The sequence below is a fragment of the Sander lucioperca genome, chromosome 12 (genome assembly GCF_008315115.2).
Source record: "Sander lucioperca isolate FBNREF2018 chromosome 12, SLUC_FBN_1.2, whole genome shotgun sequence".
NCBI classification, from domain to species: domain Eukaryota; kingdom Metazoa; phylum Chordata; class Actinopteri; order Perciformes; family Percidae; genus Sander; species Sander lucioperca.
Window position 1 is genome coordinate 26,757,887 of NC_050184.1, and position 22,545 is coordinate 26,780,431.

Sequence of the window (22,545 nt, forward strand, 5' to 3'; positions counted from 1 at the left end):
CTGTAATGAAAGCTTCTTTTAAATGTTACTTTAACTGACAAAAGAATGTTGTTTCTGGAAAAACAGTGGTCCTGAGTTCCAGTAATTGATGGAAAAAAAATGGAGTGATTTATGAAATGAATTGCCAACGCAAGCACCGAACTGGAAAGTAAAAAACCTTTTTGAATATGTCCCTTTTTCAACCTAATACCTCGGTTCAAATACCAGCTCAATAACAGCAGTTAAAGCACTCTTGTTTCTTTAGGAGAGGGCAGTTCCCAGATTACAAGTGGCTATTTCTTAAGAAACAGACAGTTTGGAGGGTGATGGAATATTTTACTTATGTTTATTTATTAATCAGTTTGCCATTGATGAGTTCTAGTGTGCAGCTGTATCCCTTTTCCAAAATTATGACAAACATTTTAGCATTCAAGCAGCTGGACAGTTACAAAATGTACAGTATCTTCAAGGGTTTCCATTAGACAACGTAGCTTTGTTTCTTAAATCTTAATTGAATACAGGTACCAGCTTTTCTCTTTTCACAACCTTAAATGTGAGGTGTCCAAACTTCTCACCTGGAAAATATATATGCTTCCTCTCCACAGAGGTAATAAAACTATTAATATTACAACTACTCCACATACAGTGAATAGTCACTTATTGCCTATAACTCTGAAAATGTAGAAAACTTTCATATAGTGCTGAAAGAAGTAGTCAGTTAATCAATAGTTGAGCGGCAGAAAATTAATCCATTCAATCCTTTATTGTGCAAAAAACATCCCAAACATCTCTGGCTCCAGCTTCTCAAATGTGAGGAGTTGCTGTGTTATTTCATAGCAAATTAAATATTGTTTTGGACTGTTGTTCAAACAAAACAAGCAACTTGAATATGTATCCTTGGGCTCTGGGAATGTTTTACTATTTGATGACATTTTATTAACTGATTATAAAAAAAAAAAAAAAAGGAAACACGATACTGAAAATGTTTATTATTTACATCACTATTGTCATATGCACACAGGCAAATATTAAACATTGACCTTGTTGGAAATTAAAGATGTTTTACTTTTTTGTATTGATTTATCATGTTCAAGCCCCAGCACTGATAACATTTGAACTGCTAAAGTGCCCTTGAGCAAAACACTGAAGCCCTGCTTGTTCCAGTGGTCACACTGTGTGACTGACTTTACCTTTGACCTTGCTGTACAGGATGGAAAGCAAAATAGCTTTCTTACATGTATAAAGAGTCCCAGTTACTAATCAAATGATTTCCTGCCCACAATTGTTTATATAGTTATGTGACTTGTAAATCATGCAGACAGCTCATGCTAAAGCAGAAATGCTGTAAATGGGTTTTCCACTGTGTGCCCAGTCTTGGATCATGTTCATTTTGTCTGTAACTAAAACAGAAAGCCGTTGCCAGACAAGGATCAGCAGCTGAGCTAGGTTAATAATTTAATTATATTTGAATTAAAAAAAAATCCCCATGTAACCATCTCAATCTAAATTAACCATGGAATAAACCGCCTATTGTGAAAATGGTAGCTTTAAAATCCGTTCGATTATGAAAATGTGATGTGAGCGCACAAAATACGTGTTTTTGAAAATCGATATTTTAAGTTTGACTGTATTAATTATCGTATTTAGCGTATAGGCAGTGGTAGCTAGCATTACGTAAGACAGATGTGTGGTGAGAAAAGAGGAAACAGAAGTGCTAGTGTAGCGGAAGTGGTACTGCCCTGAACGATACGCTGAGCGAGACGGAGGACGGAGGCTGAATCGTCCAGAGAGAGAGAAAAAAAGCAGGACTAAAAGTCGCCAATATTGTAAGTGTAATAACATCACACTGTATACATAGCGCATTATAATACTAGATTTTCATTCGTAGCTTAGTGTTAGAATGGCTGTTTCATCGTGTCCGATTGAATCCTTTAGAGAAGCCATCATGATAATGGAGCTAGCTAGCTGGGTTTGTAAAGGCTAACGTTAGTGGGTTAGCTCGCTGGCTAGTAGCTAACGCTAACCAGCAAGCTAACCGACGGTCGGATTCCATGACACTTTGTTCTGACAGGCTCGTCAGCCGGTGCGGGCCGTGATACAGCTGTTGAAAATGAATTAAACGCGAAAGTAATGCATTGCAGTACAATATTTTGTTTTCTGTTTATTATCAAATTTGGCAAATGTGGATTGCCAACACCCTAACCGTGTTTTTTTAAACGAAAGTCAATCGTTGCTTTTGCTGGCCTAGCTTACGGACCTTACCGTCAAATAGCCGTAACGCTAAGTTCGACGACGCTAGCTAGCTAACTGTTAGCCACTCCACTCGCTTTTCGTGATCATTAATACGACAAATTAGCAACAGTAAGGTTATTTAATCCAGTTAGGTTGCTGATGTAAATATTAACTAAACAAATGATGGATCAGATCGGCCGCACATAACAAGCTAACTGTAGTTAGCGAAATGTAGCATCCCGCTATCTGTGTTAGCAACATAAGGGGAGGGCATTAATGCTGCATTCATGCCATGTCGGAATAATCGGATAAATAAGTTCCTGACTGGGGAAATTCGCGTGATTGGCCCCTCAAGTCGGAGCAACAACTCGGAAAGTAGGCGAATTTTTTGCTACACTACTTGCCGTGTTGGCGTCATATTACGCGCTGACATGGCGGACGAAAGTAAATGTTGGCTTAATGATACGAAAGTTTTTATTACAAGTAGATGATTTTTTTGCTCACATGTAATGTTATTTATTTATGTTATTTGTAATATGGTTGTAACCGTCGGTTGCTGTCCACGTAGAGTGACCTAGATTAGCTAGACAATGTGTCAATTACCATTAACCCTGATAGCAAGTCAGGTAAAGCAATATTTGAGTTAACATTAACTGGTGCAGCAACACGTCTGGGACAAAACCACTTTTATATATACACACATATATATATATATATATATATATATATAGCTGCAAAACATCTTTTTAGCGTCAATGTTTTTCCCACAATACGACCTTATGCTCACGAACACACCGAAGTCGGAAGAACGACTTCATATGCGGGAAATCCGAGGAGCACATGAATGCAGCATAAAACCCGACCCGGGAAGGCTTCGGTTGGTGTAGCAAGTGTGATTGAAACAACATTAAACGAGCCAGTAAACCGTTGTGCATATTCAGTTCTACATTATGGTAGATGCTAAGACTGCTGATGATAGGGATTCAGTCAAAATTGGGCTAAGGACGAGAAAGGATTAGAATCCTGTCTACTAACGCAAGCTGGCAGCTAACCTTAGCTAGTGATGTGTATGGTTGACCCACTTGCCAGAGGGGCCCAGTTCGCAATGCTTATCCTCACTTTCCATTGAATCCAGTGGTTTCCTTGCTTAAAAGTCCTGGTCTGCCAAAGCAAAATAATATCAGTTCATAACACAAAGCGTTTAAAGGTCACAGAAATGTCTGGTAAATGGACAATAACATTTGTCCTTGTCTTTTGATTAGGTACACATAACAACATCTAATACAGTATTTTCTTTTCCCCAGTCTAGAAAATGGATAAGAACGACCTGGTACAGAAGGCCAAGCTTGCTGAGCAGGCTGAGCGCTACGATGACATGGCCGCAGCCATGAAGTCGGTGACAGAGCAAGGCGCGGAGTTATCAAATGAGGAGCGCAACCTTCTCTCTGTTGCCTACAAGAATGTTGTAGGAGCACGCCGCTCATCCTGGCGCGTCATCTCCAGCATCGAGCAGAAGACTGAGGGCAATGACAAAAAACAGCAGATGGCACGTGAATACCGGGAGAAGATTGAAGCTGAGCTGCAGGAAATCTGCCATGATGTGCTCGTAAGGGTTTCTTATTTCATTGGTGTTCAAAAACATTTCTAATTCATACACTTGTAAAGACAGTGCTTGTGTGTAATTTAGCCTTATTATCTCAAAACTGAACTATTTCACTATTGTTTTCAGGGGCTACTGGACAACTTTCTCATTAGCAATGCAACTGCTGCTGAGAGCAAGGTGTTCTATCTGAAAATGAAAGGCGACTATTATAGATACTTGTCTGAGGTTGCATCTGGGGATGCTAAAAAGGGTAAGTGAGGACATAATTACCATTATGAATTTGTACTGTAACAATGCGCTTAAAGCTGCATTAATGAATATTTTATAATAACAATGGGTCAAATAACTATGTGAAAGGGGTCACTGGTAGTGACGAGCCCACAGAGAGTTTTCACCCAACTCTGCAGTCCCTCTCAGCTCTGTGTAGTGTCTTTGAGCTAATTTTTTGATGTTACTGCCTGCAAATTTATTTTGGTTCACAGCTCTCATCACTTTGTTCCAGCAACAGCTGTTTGTTAGCAACAAAAAAAAGGCAACGCCCTCTGACAGGCTACCTGCCAAGAAACTAATGGCAAATAAAAACAAAGTTGGCCCCTAGCTAGTGAACACAGTGGAGCATTTACCACCTAAAGAGACAGTTATTTCCCTCATGACTTGGGGGAGTCTGAAACAATGCTAAGAGGAGAGTGAATATTAGACTTACATGTGCTAGGCAGACACAAAGATGACTCCAAATTAATGCTAGTGTTTCTCCGGGTCTGCTGAAGATGTAATAGGCAACTGTTTGGTATACCATTTGCCATTTTAATTACAAGGATACAAAACAGTGTGTCATCACGTTTGCTTGTTTTGCTGCCCCCATGTGGCCAAAAATCAATTACTGCTTTAAAATGTGTTGTAAATAGTGAAGGTTAATTTTTTTTGTTTCTTTTTTTGCCTAAAGATACAGTGGATAATTCCCAGCAGGCGTACCAGCAAGCTTTTGACATCAGCAAGGGGGAGATGCAGCCAACACACCCTATCCGGCTTGGCCTGGCCCTCAACTTCTCAGTCTTCTACTATGAAATCCTCAACAACCCGGACAAGGCCTGCAGCCTGGCTAAGACGGTATGAACTGAAGCCTAATGTCATAGTTTTGAAACCTTTTACAGGTTAAGTGTACTTTTTAAGATTTGAAGACAATAAACATCACAAATGGCCAGACACCTTAGGTACATTTGATTACTTGCATACATCGCAAGTGTTGCAATTTTGAGCTATTTAGTTTTGTAGTGTTGACTCGCTCTCAAAGACATCGGTTTTGTGTAGACACTGCCATTAGATGCTTATCTTGTGTGTTTCAGGCATTTGATGACGCCATCGCTGAACTTGACACTTTGAACGAGGATTCTTACAAAGACAGCACCCTGATCATGCAACTACTAAGGGACAACCTGACTGTGAGTTTTAATATGCTGTTTTGCCTCGGATTGATCCTGATGTATTACCCAAATTATAACGTTTTTCTTTTTCTGTTCCCAGCTGTGGACATCAGAAAACCAGGCAGATGAGGGAGAGACCGGAGATGGGGAAAACTAATGGAATTGCACTGTTAATCCACCTACACTCTTATCTTAAACACAGACAGCTTATATACATCCCCCTCCACTCCATCAGCTCCTCCCACTTCTGTATGACAAGCAGCCTGAATTGCTCCTGACCAACTAGTTTACCCCTCTCAGTTCACTGCGAGGTGACAGGGTAATTTTCAGTAAGCAGATTCAGTCACTTTGTGGAAACATGTTGTATTGATTAGTGAGTCCATGTTGCTGTTGTTTTTGTCGGCTATGTGTGTATGTCTGTATGTAGTGAGTGAGAAAAGGATGTGAAAGATTGTGTGTGTGTGTATGGTCTGGGGGGGAGGGGGGTGTTGTGAATTCTAATCGTCCTTCCAAATCCCTTTGTCCCAGCTAGTTAGTTTGTGCATTTTTCATCCCTTTTTTGTTACTTTCTTATTTGTGATTCCTCATGATATTTACAGGTTTTATTGTATGGTAATTGAACAGGCAGTTGATTTCCACCAAACACTGTGATGGTAGGCGTTCCATTTGCTTCATAACCCCAAAACAGTTTTTGTGTTTGAATTTCCAGACACGCGTACAATCCTGTATTAACAACTAACTGCAATTCTGCTGTGGGCTCATACAGAAAGGAGGCAGGCTGTATTGTGACACTGACATCTTGGTGTAATGCTCCTTGATCATGTTCACAAATTCACAGTTTTGAAGTTTTAAGGGACCCCTTTAAATTGTCATGTTAGATTTGCCCAGACATCAGACATTCCACATTTATTAGGCTTTTGGAAAGGCAGTGCTCCTTTTTGGTTTTTTTGAACTAAGTATGGATTGTCATTGTAGTTTTACTCACTGTTCAGGTGCTGCTTGATATCAGTACAATGAAAATTGTATGTGCGTAAATGTGGTTCCATGTATTTTGCAAGATTGACTATCATCTGTATGTAAAACCTAAAGTAACCTTTTATTGATGTTAATTGAAAATGTCTTACCACACTGTATCAACCCTGCTTGCAAAATATTCCTCTTAAAGTGGTTGTTTTCTCCAAAAAAAAAATCTGTGCCTGGCTTTCTCTTGCAGCCTTTTTGGCAGCATCTGCTTGTCGTTTTTAAGAAATCTCAAAGGGAACGAGTAAGACAAGACAAATTTTAATTGCTAAATCTTGACCTCAGTTTTTACCCAGGTGCATCTCTGCTGTTAATGATAGCTGGTGTGAATGATGGCCTCAAAAATCAGGTCTATTTTGAAGGTGCAATTTGGAGACGCCCAATCCATCACTTTGGAAAGAAGCTCAGTGTCACAATACCATTTATCACCACTACATTCCACATATTGTAGTTGAAGACACCATTCCACATTATAGCTGACAGTCTGTTTACTCTGACAATGCTCCAATGAATTGAAATATCTTCTGTTTGAAAAAAAAAAAATCATGTCAGCTTATTATGCTTGATGAAAATGCAGTTAGTGAATGTGGAACGAAGCCTGTCTGTATATCAGGTATCTACTTGCTTTGTTTTTACTGACAAGTCTTATGGCTAAAAATTTGCTTCTGTAACAGTCTATTACCCAGTGCACACACGTGGTTGTGAAAATTTAGAATAGCTCTAAAAAGCAATGACGACATGGAGATAAACAATGGTTGGTGTAATTCTAGCTTTGTGTTTATGTATCTTAAAACCATTCTAGTTTCACTATACATGTAAGAAATAGGAAAGTGTCAAAGACCATTCAGTGAAATAAAGTTTCGTTTAAGATAACAGGTAAATTACGTCTTTATTTTTGTTGAATATTAATATGCTTTAGTAATTCATAAAATAGCTTAAAATCACAGATTTGCTGACAAATTGTGGCTGGGCTTTGATTTCAGCCAGAGCCTTGCAAACGTCCACTAGAGGGTGAAATCATTATACAGTCTATGGGTGAAATAGGTTAGATTTTAGCCCTTGATATGCGAGAACTAGTTTTCATCGCGGAGTATCACGTCAGTTAACCTCTGCCCTTTCACAGCTTAATTGAAACGACGATTCGCGGAGGAGACGAGCAGGTGTTCCACGGTCATAATTAAACGAAAACAACCTCCCGCCCATGTGCAAAGTGTTGAACGGCGGTCGCTACCCGCTACACTGAAAGTCATACATCAGCATTCCGACGCATTGGCTATTTAAAAGCCGTAAGTAACGTGGATTTTAAGCGATTTTCATCGGTTTGTTTGAGATTTAGTTGCTTCTTCTACAGTAGATATCAGCTAATTTTGATGCGAAGTGTTCGAAGAAAATTTAGCTAACTTTTTTAGCTAGCCCTCTTTAGTGTTTTCTGGTAACAAGTCCATTAATATTTTATGAACTTCAAAATTTGAACTCACTTTCCTGTAGTGCTAGCTTGATATGTTTAACGTTATTAAAGCACTGCCATAATTAGGTGACAACATTTTGGTAAATGTTAGTTTGTGAGGCCTTTTTAGGCCAGCATTTAGGCACACTTTTTTTCCCCTACATAATTAACATTAACGTACATAGTTTTTTTTTTATAATGTATCCTTATTAACGTGTACTCAATTGTCAGTTTATTAGGTAACGTTACACCTTGCTAGCTAAAATGAATACAGTCTGATATAACAGTCCTGCATTAGTTAAATCCTACCTTCATGAAGGTTAGAATGTTCAGTTTTTGTTAAAACATTTTTAGAGGTGTTGATTCAACATTATGATTATTTTGGAGGACTTTTTAGTTAGCGGTGCTGTGTTGAGCTGTATTGCAATAACGTTGTATAGAGAGGTATTCCTAATATTTAGTCAAGTTTATCCTCATTGATATAAATAGGATGGACCTAATAAACAAGCAATTAACATCTTTAAATCAAAGTCCTAATTTTTTTTGTTGTCTCTCTGTCTGCGTAGTGATTTGACTCTGATTAAGTTTTTAAAACTCATAACCAGTCAAAAGCACAATCATATTTTTATTTATTTCACAAAACTTCTTCCAAGCAGGAACTAAGATTTCCCCCCTCTGATAATACACATGTAATTCAGAGTCCTGTGGCTTAGTAGCCAACTCTCATTGATTTAATGATCAACAAATTTTACAGTTGCCATTCCACTGCAAGTCTAATTTTTAAAGTTAAATGTGTTATCAAAATAAAAGACTTATCTTGAGTAATGCAGGCAAATACAACACCCCTGCAATAAATCCATCGTTCATGGTGGTTGTAATTTGAAGTTTTTGTTGAAACTGTATTGAAGATGTGTTGATTCAACTTTGTGGTCATTTTGAAAGCTGCAGCTTGTGCTATTAAATTGTGTTGCAGTATATTTAGAGAAGTTTGTTGTACATTAATGATGTGTGTTCTGCACACTAAAAAGACTGGTTAAATAATGATAAATAAAAACATAAAATATTAAATAACCTGTTCAGGTCAGTTATACTAACCCTGGCCTAATCAACACTTTGGTCAACACAAATGCAATATGATAACCTAAGGTAGAAATAGTTGCAAAGCTGTTTATATAGGTTTGCATGGGCTGTAACTTCGTGTACATAATAAACTGGCAACTCCGAGGATATGTTCTTTATGCGTGTCAAAATGTTGCTTTTTTATTGTTAGGAAATTAGACTATGTAATACTCATAACTGATAAGATTATTTTTATTTCTTGAACTAGCTGTCACCCAAGATGAACAGCAGTGGACAAGCGTATCCCCTCGCTTCTCTGTATGTAGGCGACCTGCATTCTGATGTTACGGAGGCCATGCTTTACCAGAAATTTTCTCCTGCTGGACCCATCATGTCGATCCGTGTGTGCCGTGACATCATAACACGCAGATCTCTGGGATATGCCTACATAAACTTCCAGCAACCAGCTGATGGTAAAGTACCCATTTTGGCCAAAACTTGGTAGTAAAGCTATTTTTATCACTGGAAAATTAATTCACAAGAATAGCGACTTTGCAGCACGGTGTCACGCAGTACGGCTCTACAGCAAAAATTCAGAATTACAGGCAAGAACATGTTTTAAAATGTGATGTAAAAGAAGAAACTGCCTGAAGTTAAACATAAATAAGAAATAAGGGGTTGGACTTCATGATTTTGTGGGGATGAGCTTGCAAATGGATCAGCTGATGGCGTATCAAAAATTTGGGGGATCAGAGTAAGTGTTGCTCAATAGCAACATCCCATGTTGTATTGTGCTGCTGACGTTTATGTACACTGGACAGCATGATGATGGAAATCAAGCTGGAATTCACCCGATATCCTCAAGTATTTCAGAAATTATCCTAGGAGAAGTACTTTTTTTAGCTTGTGTGAAGCAATAACTAGCACTTTTTATCAAGCACTTGCCACACACATTACATATAGTGTAAAATAAATCCTCAACTAATATTGCTCAGCCTATTTGATTATTCTGTATTGAAATTATTTGTTGCATAAGTCAAATTTAAAATATTGCTGTTACAGTCAGAACCAGACAACTGCACAAGACAACATAGCAAGTGTGTTGCTGCGTTTAGTCGTGTACGCACGCAGAGGCATATGTGTTAGAGGCATTGGCAAATCAAATTAAGTTGTTTAACTGTGGGATGAAAACTGGGGTGAAAAGTTTGACTAACCCGTCAACAATGCAAATTGAATCAACTGACAAAGAACCAGATGAACCTAAATTTTAAGCAAAAGAATTTGTAAAATGTTGGGTCTTTTATGTGCAACTGCATAGTATCCTAATTACTCAAAATATAAGGTAAGGCAACTGAAAGTTAGTGTTGAGCCCTACATAATCTTGCTTTATGTGTGGTGGTGCTTTATGAGAATGTTAATGTAATGACTAAAAGGGAGTTATTTTTTTAAATTTTATTTTAGCGGAGTGCGCCTTGGATACAATGAACTACGACGTTATTAAGGGTCGGCCTATCCGAATAATGTGGTCTCAGCGTGACCCGGGACTCAGGAAGTCTGGTGTGGGAAACATCTTTATCAAGAACATGGATGAGTCGATTGACAACAAGGCGCTGTATGATACCTTCTCAGCCTTTGGCAATATTTTGTCCTGCAAGGTAAGTGGCTTGGGTCATCCTTTTGAATACTGCATGGTTGCTATACTGCCCTACAAAGGCAAAAGACCTTAACTCGCCAGAGTGTGAAACTGAGAAAAATGACTTTAAAGTTATCTTAATGTCCTGACAATTGAGTTATAGGTATAATATTGTAATTTTCACATTTTGTAGTGTATACCTGTATTAATCTATCGACAACATTTTTTTTTTTTTTAACTCAAATTTGACCTTTGACCCTTTTTAGGAAGTTACTGTATTCTGCCTTAGCATTGCCCACAAAATGACAATCGGTCATACCAAGGCAAAATACTTTAACTTCTATTTTATAGCACAATGTTATAACAATGATAACTTTACTTAAAATGTAAGCAATATTAATCCTATGCGGGCATCGCATTTACAGAGTACCTTAACTCAATTTGAGCATTCTGAAGCGCCTGAAGGTATTCTGCCTTGGCTTCTCTACGGCTTTTGAAGTTACGGCAAAGACAACACACAATTTTCTCCCCAAAACAATAAAATTGGCTCAAGATATTTGTTCACATGATAAAGCAGATCTTTAATGTTCCAAAAATGACAATAACTCATTTTCGACCAAAATTGAGTGCCGGCCTTTTCGCTTTGCACGGCAGCTTGTTTGTTCCATGTCTATTATTGTTTGTTTCACTTAGTATTAAGCATGTTTGATAATCACTTATCTTCTGCAGTCAGTGTTGGATCATAAAGTTTGTATACAAGAGCAGGGCGGTTAAGTACACATTTAAAACTCTAATGCAAAACTTTTCTTTTTTTTTGCAGTTGCAAAAACTATAATTTGCATGATTTAAGGTCTTTGTCTTTGTAGGTTGTTTGTGACGAGAAAGGGTCCAAAGGCTATGGATTTGTTCACTTTGAAACTCACGAGGCTGCAAACCGGGCCATTGGAACCATGAATGGGATGCTGCTGAATGATAGGAAAGTGTGAGTAAACTAAATACAATCTAAAAAGGTGGCAAAAATACAATCTAAAAAAGTAAGTTGAGGTAAAGAATAGTTCAGAATATGTATGTTAACTGTATAAACTGTAAATTAATTCTGGACACTTTTTTTTTTTTTGCTCAGTCGAAAGACAGGTAATCAGTTGGAATCTGGCATTGTCAACCCAAAGGCCCATTTTCTGGGGGGAACATGTCAGTTCTTCCTGCTTAGGTCAGTGAATATGTAGGATATGTGTCTAGGCTTGTTGTCTTTGTGTGTATTGTGATTTTTAGGTTTAAACAGGCAAAGCAAAGTCCTCAGAAAGCTCTCATGTCCTTACAGTGTAGGTTTTTCCTCTACCTTATTTAATTCATGATGAAAGAAGAAATACAAATTTGTATTTGTTCTTAAAGACCCCCTCCAATAAAAATCAAGTGTTTAACCTTGTTAACATCTCCATTAGGGGTGTACATCACATTATATCATGATACGATATTATATAGATTCTTTGGACAATGATAGAATATTTACTGATATCCCAAAGTCTGCCACGATACGATTTTGGATTTAGGGTTCTGTGACCGATATGAGACGATACTAGGGGTGGAACGGTACACTGAAGTCACGGTTCGGTTCATACCTCGGTTCAGACATCACGGTTCGGTACAATGGAGGGAAAAGCATAACAAAAATGCAGAAGGCAATTTTTTTTTTTATTTTGCATGTCTCAGGCTGTACCACCTAGTGTCATCCAGTCTCTCCCCTGAGCTAGCTGCAACAGCCTGAAGCGTATAAAGTAAGATGTAAACAGTAAACAATAAGTAGGCTACCCCACATCATCTCCAGACTCCATCTGGAACTTGTAAACAAAATAAGACAATCAGCTAGTAGTGTGATATAGGAGACAAGCGCTGCTCTCATATGTGAATGCACAGAGCAGGGGTGTTAAAAGAGCAGCTTCGGTTACACAGAGCAGTTGGCGAATTGTGGCGTTAGCTTCACACGCTAACAGCGGAGCTAGCAGCAAACGACGGCGCTAACAGCTAACGGCGGAGCTAACAGCGAAGCAAACAGCGAAACAAATGAGCCTGGAAGCCATTTGTGGTCGAGGCAAGAAGGGACACAGCTACAATACATCCGTGTTTGGTTGTATATGGAAGGGACTAGTTTGCTTCGTGTGGACTCACTGGACCGACTCGACATGTAGGCGGAGCTTGGGAGCTTCAGAGCTAAGGCGGGGCTACAGATTAGGTGTCCCTAAGAAACGCGTATGTAACAGTAGTTCCACATTACATTAATTCATTTGCACGCAAGTTTTATTTATTTTTATACCATGTATTCTCCGTGTAAATTCATGCACTGAACCTTTCCACCCCTAGACGATACATATGCTCATTTAACACAATTGGTTACATTTATATATATTTACAAAAAGCCACTAAAATATGATTTGACTTAGGCGATCTCTAGTAACCCCGATTGGATGATTTGAAAATATTAGAGATCGCCCAAGCCTAATTTGACTCTTCCAGAAATTTAAATTAAAAACAAACTACCCTTTTTAATAAAAATAATACATACGAAGTGTTAATTTCAAAATAAAGGTGCATCTTAAAGATGACTATGTATTGATATTTTCACTTTGTATCAATAATATTGGATCGTTGATGATTTAATCGATATATCGATCCAGATCGAGGTATCGTTACACCCCTAATGTCCACATGGTGTTCTTATACCCTACGAGATATATCATGAGCATAATAAGCAGTCAATGCCATGGCTGAGCAGTTCTGCCTTGGAACTGCAGTGTACCAATGACAAAAATGGATTCAGACAGCCAATGTTTTATACGTCACATACCTAAGGAACCAATCTAACCCATAACAGAGTATTTTTTACATACTTTTTTACGTTTCTGGAGGGAGGCTAGGTGTTTCAAAACTCATTTTTGTGGGACTTTATGTCCTAAAGTTGCGGTGTTTGTTGTTGATTTGTTCTTGATGTTTGTCCTCACCAACTGTCTTGTCTTCTTGGTCTTTTGATGCGGTGTACTAAAGCCAAAGACAAACTGCTTTTATTTTGTTTTGTTTGGATTATTTTGATATGTCTGAAATAAATTTCTTTATTCATTCATTCATTTTATATCTCTTCATTATTGTTCCCTTTCCCTTGGTGATGGGTTTGGTTCTGTTTGCAGTTTTGTTGGCCACTTTAAGTCCCGCAAGGAAAGAGAGGTGGAGTTTGGCAACAAAGCTATGAAGTTCACCAACGTCTACATCAAAAACTTTGGTGAAGACTACACTGATGAGAAACTCATGGAAGTCTTTACTGCATTTGGTAAGAAAGACAATTTTTTTTAATTCTTTGTGTCCTCAGCTAAGGGGGGGGCTTTCCGTAATGAATTCATTGCCACAGTTGGTATTAAATTCGAACAACTATCACTTTGCATATCGGATAGTTACAGACTGTTTTATACTCAAACCTTTAGGGAGGACTCTCAGTGTGCGGGTGATGAAGGATGAGAGGGGCCGTTCACGAGGATTTGGCTTTGTAAACTACGCTAACCACGAGGATGCTCAGAAGGTAGTGTGTGCCAAGTTTCTATGTCACCCCAGATTGGATACCTACCAACAGTAGCAGTTCATTATATTGACATTAAGGGTGTGTGTCCATAAAGCGTTTTTCTCGTTGGCAGGGCGCTGGAGAGCGTGAAGGGTGGCTTTTGTTTCTATGACATATGTACGGTGATAAAAGCACAACACTCGCCAACATTCAGTGTCTGGCCAATCTGCTCCCACAAACGGGCTTTTCTGTCTTTGTTGTGTGGTTTCTGTCATATCATACAGCTCGGGACAGATAGACACGACCAGAACAGGCTTCTCCATTTTCTTGGTTACCAGGGTGACCCACCACATCTAATATATGATTGGTTGCCTGAAAGATAAGATTAGATAGACCTTATTAATCCCACACTGGGGAAATTCGCTTTGTAGAAAAGCAGCGACAGTGATGAAAACAGGGCCTTTTGGAAAAGTTCAGAGATTTTCAAATAGAAGCGTTTGGAGCAGCCGCCACCTCTATTCACACACAATCAAGATAATCTTGAGTGTTGGTTTCGAGATTTAAAGTCTCTGGTCACCTGATGAGTGCATGTTAAATATTTGCTTGCCTTTGTAGCTCTGGATACCAGCGTTTGAGTAGTCTTGCATTGCCAGACCTATCTAGGGCTGCTTTGGTTGTTTGCATTTCTTTAAACCACTCACAATTGTCTTGGGCGGCTCTAAGCTCCAGACGCAGCGACGGTGCCTCTGCAAAATGGTCTCGGGAAGGAACTTGTTTTGGTGGAGCATTTGCACCCCACAAAAGAAAACGCCACATACAATATTAACTTAACTGCTCACACGATACAATAACGTGAGCTATTTAAATTAGCTGGATACATGGTTAAATATAATTTGCTCTTACCAGTGTATCGCCGTGTGTACTTCGTCCACAGCAATCCCCACCAATCGATCCCAGAACGTCCCTTTTAGATAGTAAATGCTGCGGGGCGACCTAGCTCACCCGGTAGAGTGTGAGCCCCATGTAGGCTGAGTTCTTTGCAGCGGCTGGGTTCCAATCCGACTTGCGGCCCTTTGCTGCTTGTCCTCCCTTCTCTCTCCCCCCTTTCCTATCTGTCTATACTATCTAATAAAAAACAAAAGCCCCCCCAAAAATAAATAAATGCTGTAAACATATTCCGTGTTAATCTTTACAATTATTCCCCGAAAGAACAAAGCAGGTCTGCCTTGTTTCACGGTCCAAATTTTCTTCAAAACTTGCCATTTTCAGCGTGTAGCTTGCTAGATGAAAGTTTGTTGTCGTTTCCCGAAGCGAACGCAGTTTGAGAACGGCAACACACAGAGAGCGGAAGGTGAGCGACTTCCGGCGGAACATCCGACAGGTGCCGCATGCATTTAGCTTACTGCAGCTGGGAAGCGTAGTGGTGGGTGTTGCCATTTACCCTATTTTTATTTGGCTTGCCAGACTACTTCTCCTGCTCCCAGTGATACTGACTGTCCTGATTTCCATCATAAAAATATGTAAAATAAAAATTAACAAAGGGAACAGGGCAACCACTGTTGACTGACACATTTAGAATCCGTTAAACATGTCTCATGTTGATGCTCCTCCTTGTTTTCCCAGGCAGTTAATGAAATGAATGGAAAGGAGATCAATGGGAAGATCATCTATGTTGGTCGGGCTCAGAAGCGGCTGGAGCGCCAGGGAGAGCTCAAGCGCAAGTTTGACCAGATCAAACAGGACCGCATCCAGCGCTATCAGGTGCTGCTGCATTGTATGCATATGGGCATTATCATTTAAAGACATTAATGGTCTTGTTAATGGTCTTGTTCCTACCTATTTAGAGTTTATGTTTATAGAATATAATGTTTTATTCAGATGTTTATTTATACAAGGTAGTTCAACTGAGCACACTGCAGGTTCATTTAAAGCAGTCACTGACAGGGATGGGCATCTTTGCAGATAATTATGAATTTGATAACAAAGATAACATAAGATGACAACTTTTCAATATAAATAATATGGGTTATGTTGTGTCTGTGAAAATAAACCTGCTGACCTTATGCTATAAAATATTGTCAATATTGAATTGAAAGCCTTTATTGTCATTGTACTTTACAATATAGCGAAATTACGGGGTGCATACAATTCCCAATAATGAACATAAGAGCAGAGTGGCAGACACAGTGTAAAGGCCCAAGAGTGGACGCATGTTATAAACAGCATTCCCCTAGAGATTAAAGGACAATTCTGGCGCAAAATGAACCTACGGGTTAATAACATAGGTGTACCGGAATTGTCCTTTAACTACACCAAAAAAGATATTTTTTTAATTGTTTGGATAGCCTACCGTTTTAGTAATTAGAGAGATTATTCCATTGACCATTCTACAGTTTTTGAGTGTTTTTTGTCCCTGTGTTGTCGTTGTCTTTTTCATTTTGGCAACTTGCTAACTGTCAGATTCAGCTGTCTACGTCACACGCTGATATTTGTCTGAAACCTCTGGAACCAGTAACACTTCCTTTGTGAGTCCAACAGAGGATGCACTTTGTAAATACAAAGAATGATGAAAGAACATATATGAGAGTGAAAGCCAAGAAGTGTATTTCCAAAATGTAAAAAATAAATAAAATAATTATAATTTAAAACTCAGGTTTGACTATATCTTTCCTAAATCAGATGTGTGCTGTACTGGTTTCAGCTGATTGTTAGTGATTCCGGGACTTTCAGCATGCAGGACAGCTTGGACATCGGATGATAGTTCCTAACATCACTGTAATGTAGACATTTATGCAGAAGGGTGACATGAGCCAATTTACATACTCATGAGGACTATGCAACATTTTATAGAAAGATCAAATGCATAATATATATGTATTTATTTGTAAAGGTTGGAAGGCATAAAACATAGCATTTCTTACTCTGTCTGATTCCAGGGGGTGAATCTGTATGTGAAGAACTTGGATGATAGCATAGATGACGAGAGACTCCGGAAGGAATTTGCCCCTTATGGCACCATCACCAGTGCCAAGGTAATGAGCTAAGGCTTGGGCCTTCTTCACTGAAATTTGCTAGTACACACATTCAAATTTTTTGTCGATTTATCAGAGGTAGTAATAAATTCAAAATGTATCCTCTCAGTATCAAGGACTCACCGCCCTGTAAACGTATACCGGCAGTCAGTGTGGATCGTGTCCTTTTTCACAAAAGTGAGCTGCAGCTCTGGTCAACTTAATAAAATACTGAAATAATTATTTTTTATCCTCCACTGCTCAAATTAATATTTGAGCAGTGAACTTCTCAAACCATTCCTACAACACAGTCCACTTCCACATCCATTTGTATGCTCAGTATGTATGACGTCATGTTTTAAACAGGGCGACCTGAAAAAAAAAAAAAAAACAGTTTATAATAATAATAAATACAATAGAAAAATGAAAACCTATTAATGATAACCACAAGTATTTGACAAAAACAAACAGGAACTAGCACATTAGTGATTTCTGCTTGAGGTTCATAAATGGCTGCAGGGAGGAAAATAGGCAACTTGATGGAGAGGAGGGGAAACTATTGAGCTACTTGTGTATACACTAAGTATTTTATAATGAGGCTCATTTCTCTCCTCTGCATCATAGTGTGCATTAGGTTATGGAGATGTTGCGCCATCTTGGTTCTGTTATTAATTATTCACGACTGTTTGGCAGAGCTCCAAAAGGCACAACTACATTCAGTTTTCAATATTTATGGGTCGTCAAGTCTCTCAGCCTTTTGCCATCAAGTCACGTCGCGTCTTCAGGCAAGTCCTCATATTTGCGACTTGCGTCCAAGTCTCAAGTCTACAGCTCTCATGTGAAGTCTCTTAAACATTTCTTTGTTTCCTGCAGGTCATGACAGACGGCTCCCAAAGCAAGGGCTTTGGCTTTGTTTGTTTCTCTTCACCTGAGGAAGCAACAAAAGCAGTGACTGAAATGAATGGGAGAATTGTTGCAACCAAGCCACTGTATGTGGCTCTGGCTCAGCGGAGAGAGGAGCGTAAAGCGATCCTGACCAATAAATACATGCAGAGACTTGCTACCTTGAGGACCATGACGAGTCCGATCATTGACTCTTACCAGCAGGCCGGATACTACATGACTGTACCACAGGTATGGACGTTTGAACAATGAGAATAGCGAGGGAATGTGTGTCCATCATGTTGAAAATCACCAAAAGTTTTGATTGCTTTTTAATCATGACTTAATGCCACATGAAGGAAATATTTCTTGTCAATTGCATCCCATTTTTTGATTCGTACAGCTAAATAAAGGCACTAAAAAAGTCACTTGTATTACATCACCATGCTGAATGCAGTGTGAACTTAAAATGTATTCAAACCAACTGAAATGTGGCAGCAAAATGTAACTCAAAAACCAACAAGTCAATTTGATGGATGACCTCCCTGGTTTTTATTTATTATTTATGTATATTTTTTGTGCCAGCCATAAACCCAATTTGGATGGGATTAACATTACAGGGGGAGTTGGGGCATAAAATATTCACTGTGCTCACTGTTCTGGATGGCATTTTAACCATCTAAGAGTTCCAGGATGTGGTCTGTAATAGACATGGACATTCAGCAGGACTAGCTAGTAGAGAATATTAGTCAAACCAGTAGTTGACATTACAAGAGCTTTTCCAGGGTCTTGCTCTTCTGATGGCTTTCATTTTTTTTTTGGCGTCATATTGGTTCCCAAATAGGCACATTTGTTAGTGTGAGCATGTTTCCATCTATCAGATTAGCAAAAAGATTTCACACTGGATTGATAAAATGCAGTAGAGCAACAAGTAGGTCTTCCCATGGATAAAAAAAATAATAATGTTGCGGAACTGGTAACGAAAAAAATTGGTAATGTAATTATTACTTGGGTTGGGGTGAAATATTACTTGCATGTGCACTTCGGGTGGGATTAAAATCACTGATCAGGGCAGGTAATGTTAAAATCACCTCCCCTAGAGAAATAATTCCAGTCCGAATGGGGCTATAGACTTCTATTTGCTATTTCACTGGACTTTACAGTAAATTTAGGATCCTACTTGAATGATAAGTGTTGTGCAGTGTAATAAGTCTTAATTATCTATTTAATTGTCATCACAGGCCAATAATTACAAAACCTTCAATTAAATGTGATTCAGACTAACTCAAAGCTGATTCCCCTTTCAAATATTGGCCACATCCATGCTATTAAAATGGTTGCACTTCCAAAAAAAAGAAAAATGTGATTCAGACCTGCAAGATGATTCCATTAAGTCATATTTTTCTTGCAGCCTCCCACTCGCTCCTTCTACAACCACAATGCTGTCAGCAACATGAGACCAGTGCCTCGTTGGACAGGACAACCACCGAGACTACAGGGTGAATGGCTCATTTGTGTTATGTTCACATGGATATGTGTGATGTGTATAAATGTCATCTCCCCTGTTTTTAGGCACCTATTCAACCCAGTTTGTTGGTACCTCTGTTCCCCGACGTGGATCGACCCCCATCGCTACAGTCAGACAGGCCTCCACCCAGGCTCCGCGCATCATAAGCTCCACACAAAAGACAAGTAAGTACCAGAAGTAGGACAACATGACAAGCTCCATCCTTCTAAAATGTGCCATTTACGTGGATGGTAAATTGTCTTTATTTAGATAACATTGCCACGCAGACTGTAGGAGGGCGTACTGACATGCCTGGTATGACCAGAAGCGGCCAGTACAAGTACTCGTCTGCAGTGAGAAACGTCCAGCAGGTCGTTACTGTACCTGCACCCATGACGAGACTACAGGTACTGTAGTCAGTACTGTACTGTTCTCTAATCCTAAAACACACTCTGGACCAGAAACTACTGTGGAACAGTGATCTTCACTGTTTGGGTTTCACAGCTGTTTCTGGTGCCCTGTACCCAGTGGAGTTTTCTTGTCAACAAAGCTATGTTTACATCTAGTTTTTCCTCACTGAGACGTCATTGGAGTAACGCTGTTATACTCAATGTGTTCAGGTTGTTCCTGCGCCTGTGATGGAGCAACCGGTGCACATTCAAGGCCACGAGCCGCTCACCGCCTCAATGTTGGCTTCAGCTCCACTCATGGATCAGAAACAGCTTCTCGGTGTGGCATCATTCAATTCAGCCTTTTTTTTTTTTTCTTCTTCTTTTAATGTAGATTGAAGCAACTTGTGTATTTGGTTGTTACCCTCTCTCTGCTGTGATACATAGGGGAGCGATTGTACCCAGTGATCCATGCCCTTCATCCAAACTTGGCTGGAAAAATCACTGGCATGCTGCTGGAGATCGACAACTCGGAGCTGCTGCACATGCTGGAGACGCCCGAGTCCCTGCACTCTAAGGTATAATTGTGTTCTTTTCTTATTGTCTTACGATATTACAGTTGCGGTTATGGACTGGTGCAGATTACAATACTTTTTTTTATGATTTGTCTGTTTCATTCACATTTTTTAGATCTTAGATCTCAAAACCATCAAGTCACATGTCTTTACCTGTCCCAAACATTTCCACAGGTTTCCATTTTCTTGTAGCCAAAAACTGGATACACTTGAAAGTCTGAGACCAGATAAGAGGAGTATCCAATGAGTCACTGTAAAAGTGACTTCTCTGAAGCTTAAACAAATGTAGATGGTATCACAGTGTTTCCCAGAGGTTGATGATTATAATTATTTATATTTATTGACAGAAAGAAAGCAGGAATATGCCAAGAAAAGGAGAAAATTGTTTGTACTATTCAAAAGTAATAGTTTACTTTTGGACATTTTGCTTACTCCATCTTCTCCCAAAGTCTCTGCAAGAAAGCAGCTCCAACCTCACCAGTCTGGCCAAGAATCAGTACCGCACATAGCCCTTCGTAGAACTATAACGTGACATTTTTACTCTTCGCTTTTTCTACTGATTAACAAGCGAGATATGGAGTGTTAATTAGTTGCTAATGGGCAGATTGTATTACCTTTGGACAGCCAGGCTAACTGTTTTCCCCATTTCCAGTCTTGATAATAAGCTAGGAAAACAAGCTCTTGGCTGTAGCAGTAACATTTACCGTACGCACGAGTGATAATGATGATGAGACTTGTGTTGCTGAATCGTCCCACTGTCTTTTTCCCCTCCTTCGGTCAGGTGGACGAGGCGATTGCTGTCCTGCAGGCTCACCAGGCAAAGGAATGCTCTCCTAAGAAGTGAAGAGCCCTTTCAGGTCAGCAAACAAGTTTCTCTTCCTCGGTTAAGAGACATTTCAGCAGTGAAAGGAGCACTTGACTGTTTACAACACATGTAGTATTCAAGTATGTTTTATCATTGGCAGTATTGCTCATTTTGACTTAAATAAGGTGGGTGTTGGTTAAGATCTGACTATGTTCAGTGGCTGAGAGCAAAACTGAAGTGAATTAGAAGTATTGGGTGTAAATTAAATTACCTGTGCTAAACCCTCCCCAATCGGTTTTGCAAATATTTGCTTAAAGTTAAGTTCTTTGCTTATTTGTTTAAATGAAAGTTCTTGGTCTCTACTCTCAAAAATCCATTAAATTTGACAAAAGCATCTCGACGTTAGGACTTTGGTTGTTGTAAAATTAAACAATCACAAATCGATAGAAAAAAAAGTTTCCTGCACAGCTGTGTTTCAGACATTAACCATGTTTTTTCCCCCCCAGATGTCAACGACTTTCTGGAGGAGGGAAAAAAATAAAAATAAAGAGTAAAATTTAGAAAGAGAGATTTGTAAAGTTAAAGCTGTTTTGTTGTTGCAATACCTTTTTGGTTAAAAGATAAAGTTTACAGTATATGCATTAAACCTGTCTTGTGTCATTTGTTTAACACTAAAAGGAAATGCAGAATTACATCCACTTCGGGTTTAACATTGTACTTGACCCCGTTCCAACAGCGTATGAGGCGGTCCTGGATGGTTCTATAGAAAAGTTCAGGGTGGGGGTTCTTTAGAGGTGGGACGGTTATTCAAATGTATATTAGCCAAACAAACCAGTTAGTCTCCATCCTTGAAGTCTTTTCTCTTGCAAAACTGAGAAATAGTTTTGAAAACCCTTCCGATAAAGCAAAAATCTCACCTTTGTGTTGCTTGTCCAAGTTAGTTATCTAGTGAGGGTCTTCTATGCATCACCATGTGAATTGTAATGGGCTCATTACTTCCCGTAGGTAGGTAGGTAGGTAAGTGTGTGTGTGTGTAGATTACAAGGATTATGACTGGTTGGTTTTGCAAATGTGTCTGATTTACCGTATAATGCAATGCACAGCTACAAGCCACTATTAGCTACAGGTCATACTGTACCAGACAAAGTAAGACTATTAAATTGAGGACGGGTGTAGTTTTGTTTTTGGCGTGAATTCAACATTTTATTGGTAAAAGGAACAATGTCCTTTCATGGCTATCAGGATTTGTCACAAAATTTCTTAAGATTGTCTTGACTCGAGTACATTTATAGAGACCATTAATGTTTACAAGAAATCAGAACAAAACCTTGGAATGTACCATTTTCAGATTAAGAACTGAGCCCATCAGCAGAGGCTCAACACTAAACCCAAATTGCTGAAGAAATAAAATTAAAGTGACTAAAAATAGAGAAACAAT

General features: G+C 39.0%; 2 protein-coding genes across 6 annotated transcripts; both read left to right on the forward strand.

Moving 5' to 3' along the window:
* The first annotated feature begins 1,597 nt into the window (after positions 1-1,597).
* LOC116062211 (14-3-3 protein beta/alpha-1-like) lies at positions 1,598-7,128 on the forward strand. The gene is made up of 6 exons (XM_031316843.2): positions 1,598-1,805; positions 3,516-3,817; positions 3,941-4,064; positions 4,758-4,921; positions 5,158-5,253; positions 5,336-7,128. Exons 2-6 carry the CDS (start codon positions 3,524-3,526, stop codon positions 5,390-5,392), a joined length of 735 nt encoding a protein of 244 aa, XP_031172703.1. The 5' UTR covers positions 1,598-1,805; positions 3,516-3,523; the 3' UTR covers positions 5,393-7,128.
* Positions 7,129-7,274: 146 nt separating this feature from the next.
* On the forward strand, positions 7,275-21,753 carry pabpc1l (poly(A) binding protein, cytoplasmic 1-like). Of its 5 annotated transcripts, none has more exons than XM_031316833.2 (17): positions 7,275-7,541; positions 9,030-9,234; positions 10,223-10,416; positions 11,261-11,376; positions 11,518-11,604; positions 13,574-13,713; positions 13,865-13,959; positions 15,562-15,699; positions 16,875-16,970; positions 17,823-18,083; positions 19,243-19,330; positions 19,404-19,523; positions 19,609-19,745; positions 19,959-20,067; positions 20,175-20,305; positions 21,084-21,159; positions 21,614-21,753. In XM_031316833.2, the coding sequence occupies exons 2-16, from the start codon at positions 9,042-9,044 to the stop codon at positions 21,144-21,146; spliced, it is 1,968 nt and encodes a 655-aa protein (XP_031172693.1). In that variant the 5' UTR covers positions 7,275-7,541; positions 9,030-9,041; the 3' UTR covers positions 21,147-21,159; positions 21,614-21,753. The 5 variants fall into 5 exon arrangements, 4 of the variants coding, with proteins under 4 accessions (XP_031172693.1, XP_031172694.1, XP_031172692.1 ...); XM_031316834.2 differs by having other exon boundaries at positions 7,302-7,541; positions 9,042-9,234; XM_031316832.2 differs by lacking the exon at positions 7,275-7,541 and adding an exon at positions 7,581-8,021 and having other exon boundaries at positions 9,042-9,234.
* The last annotated feature ends 792 nt before the right edge of the window (positions 21,754-22,545 follow it).

What these genes read in the sequence shown, in the direction of transcription:
- pabpc1l (XM_031316832.2), top strand. An exon ending in CTTCCAGCAACCAGCTGATG is followed by an intron (nt 9,235 to 10,222) that starts GTAAAGTACCCA and finishes ATTTTATTTTAG; the next exon opens with CGGAGTGCGCCTTGGATACA. An exon ending in CCGAGTCCCTGCACTCTAAG is followed by an intron (nt 20,306 to 21,083) that starts GTATAATTGTGT and finishes TCCTTCGGTCAG; the next exon opens with GTGGACGAGGCGATTGCTGT.
- LOC116062211 (XM_031316843.2), top strand. Translation starts at nt 3,524, where the DNA reads ATGGATAAGAACGACCTGGTACAGAAGGCCAAGCTTGCTGAGCAGGCT. An exon ending in AAATCTGCCATGATGTGCTC is followed by an intron (nt 3,818 to 3,940) that starts GTAAGGGTTTCT and finishes TATTGTTTTCAG; the next exon opens with GGGCTACTGGACAACTTTCT. An exon ending in CCTGCAGCCTGGCTAAGACG is followed by an intron (nt 4,922 to 5,157) that starts GTATGAACTGAA and finishes TGTGTGTTTCAG; the next exon opens with GCATTTGATGACGCCATCGC.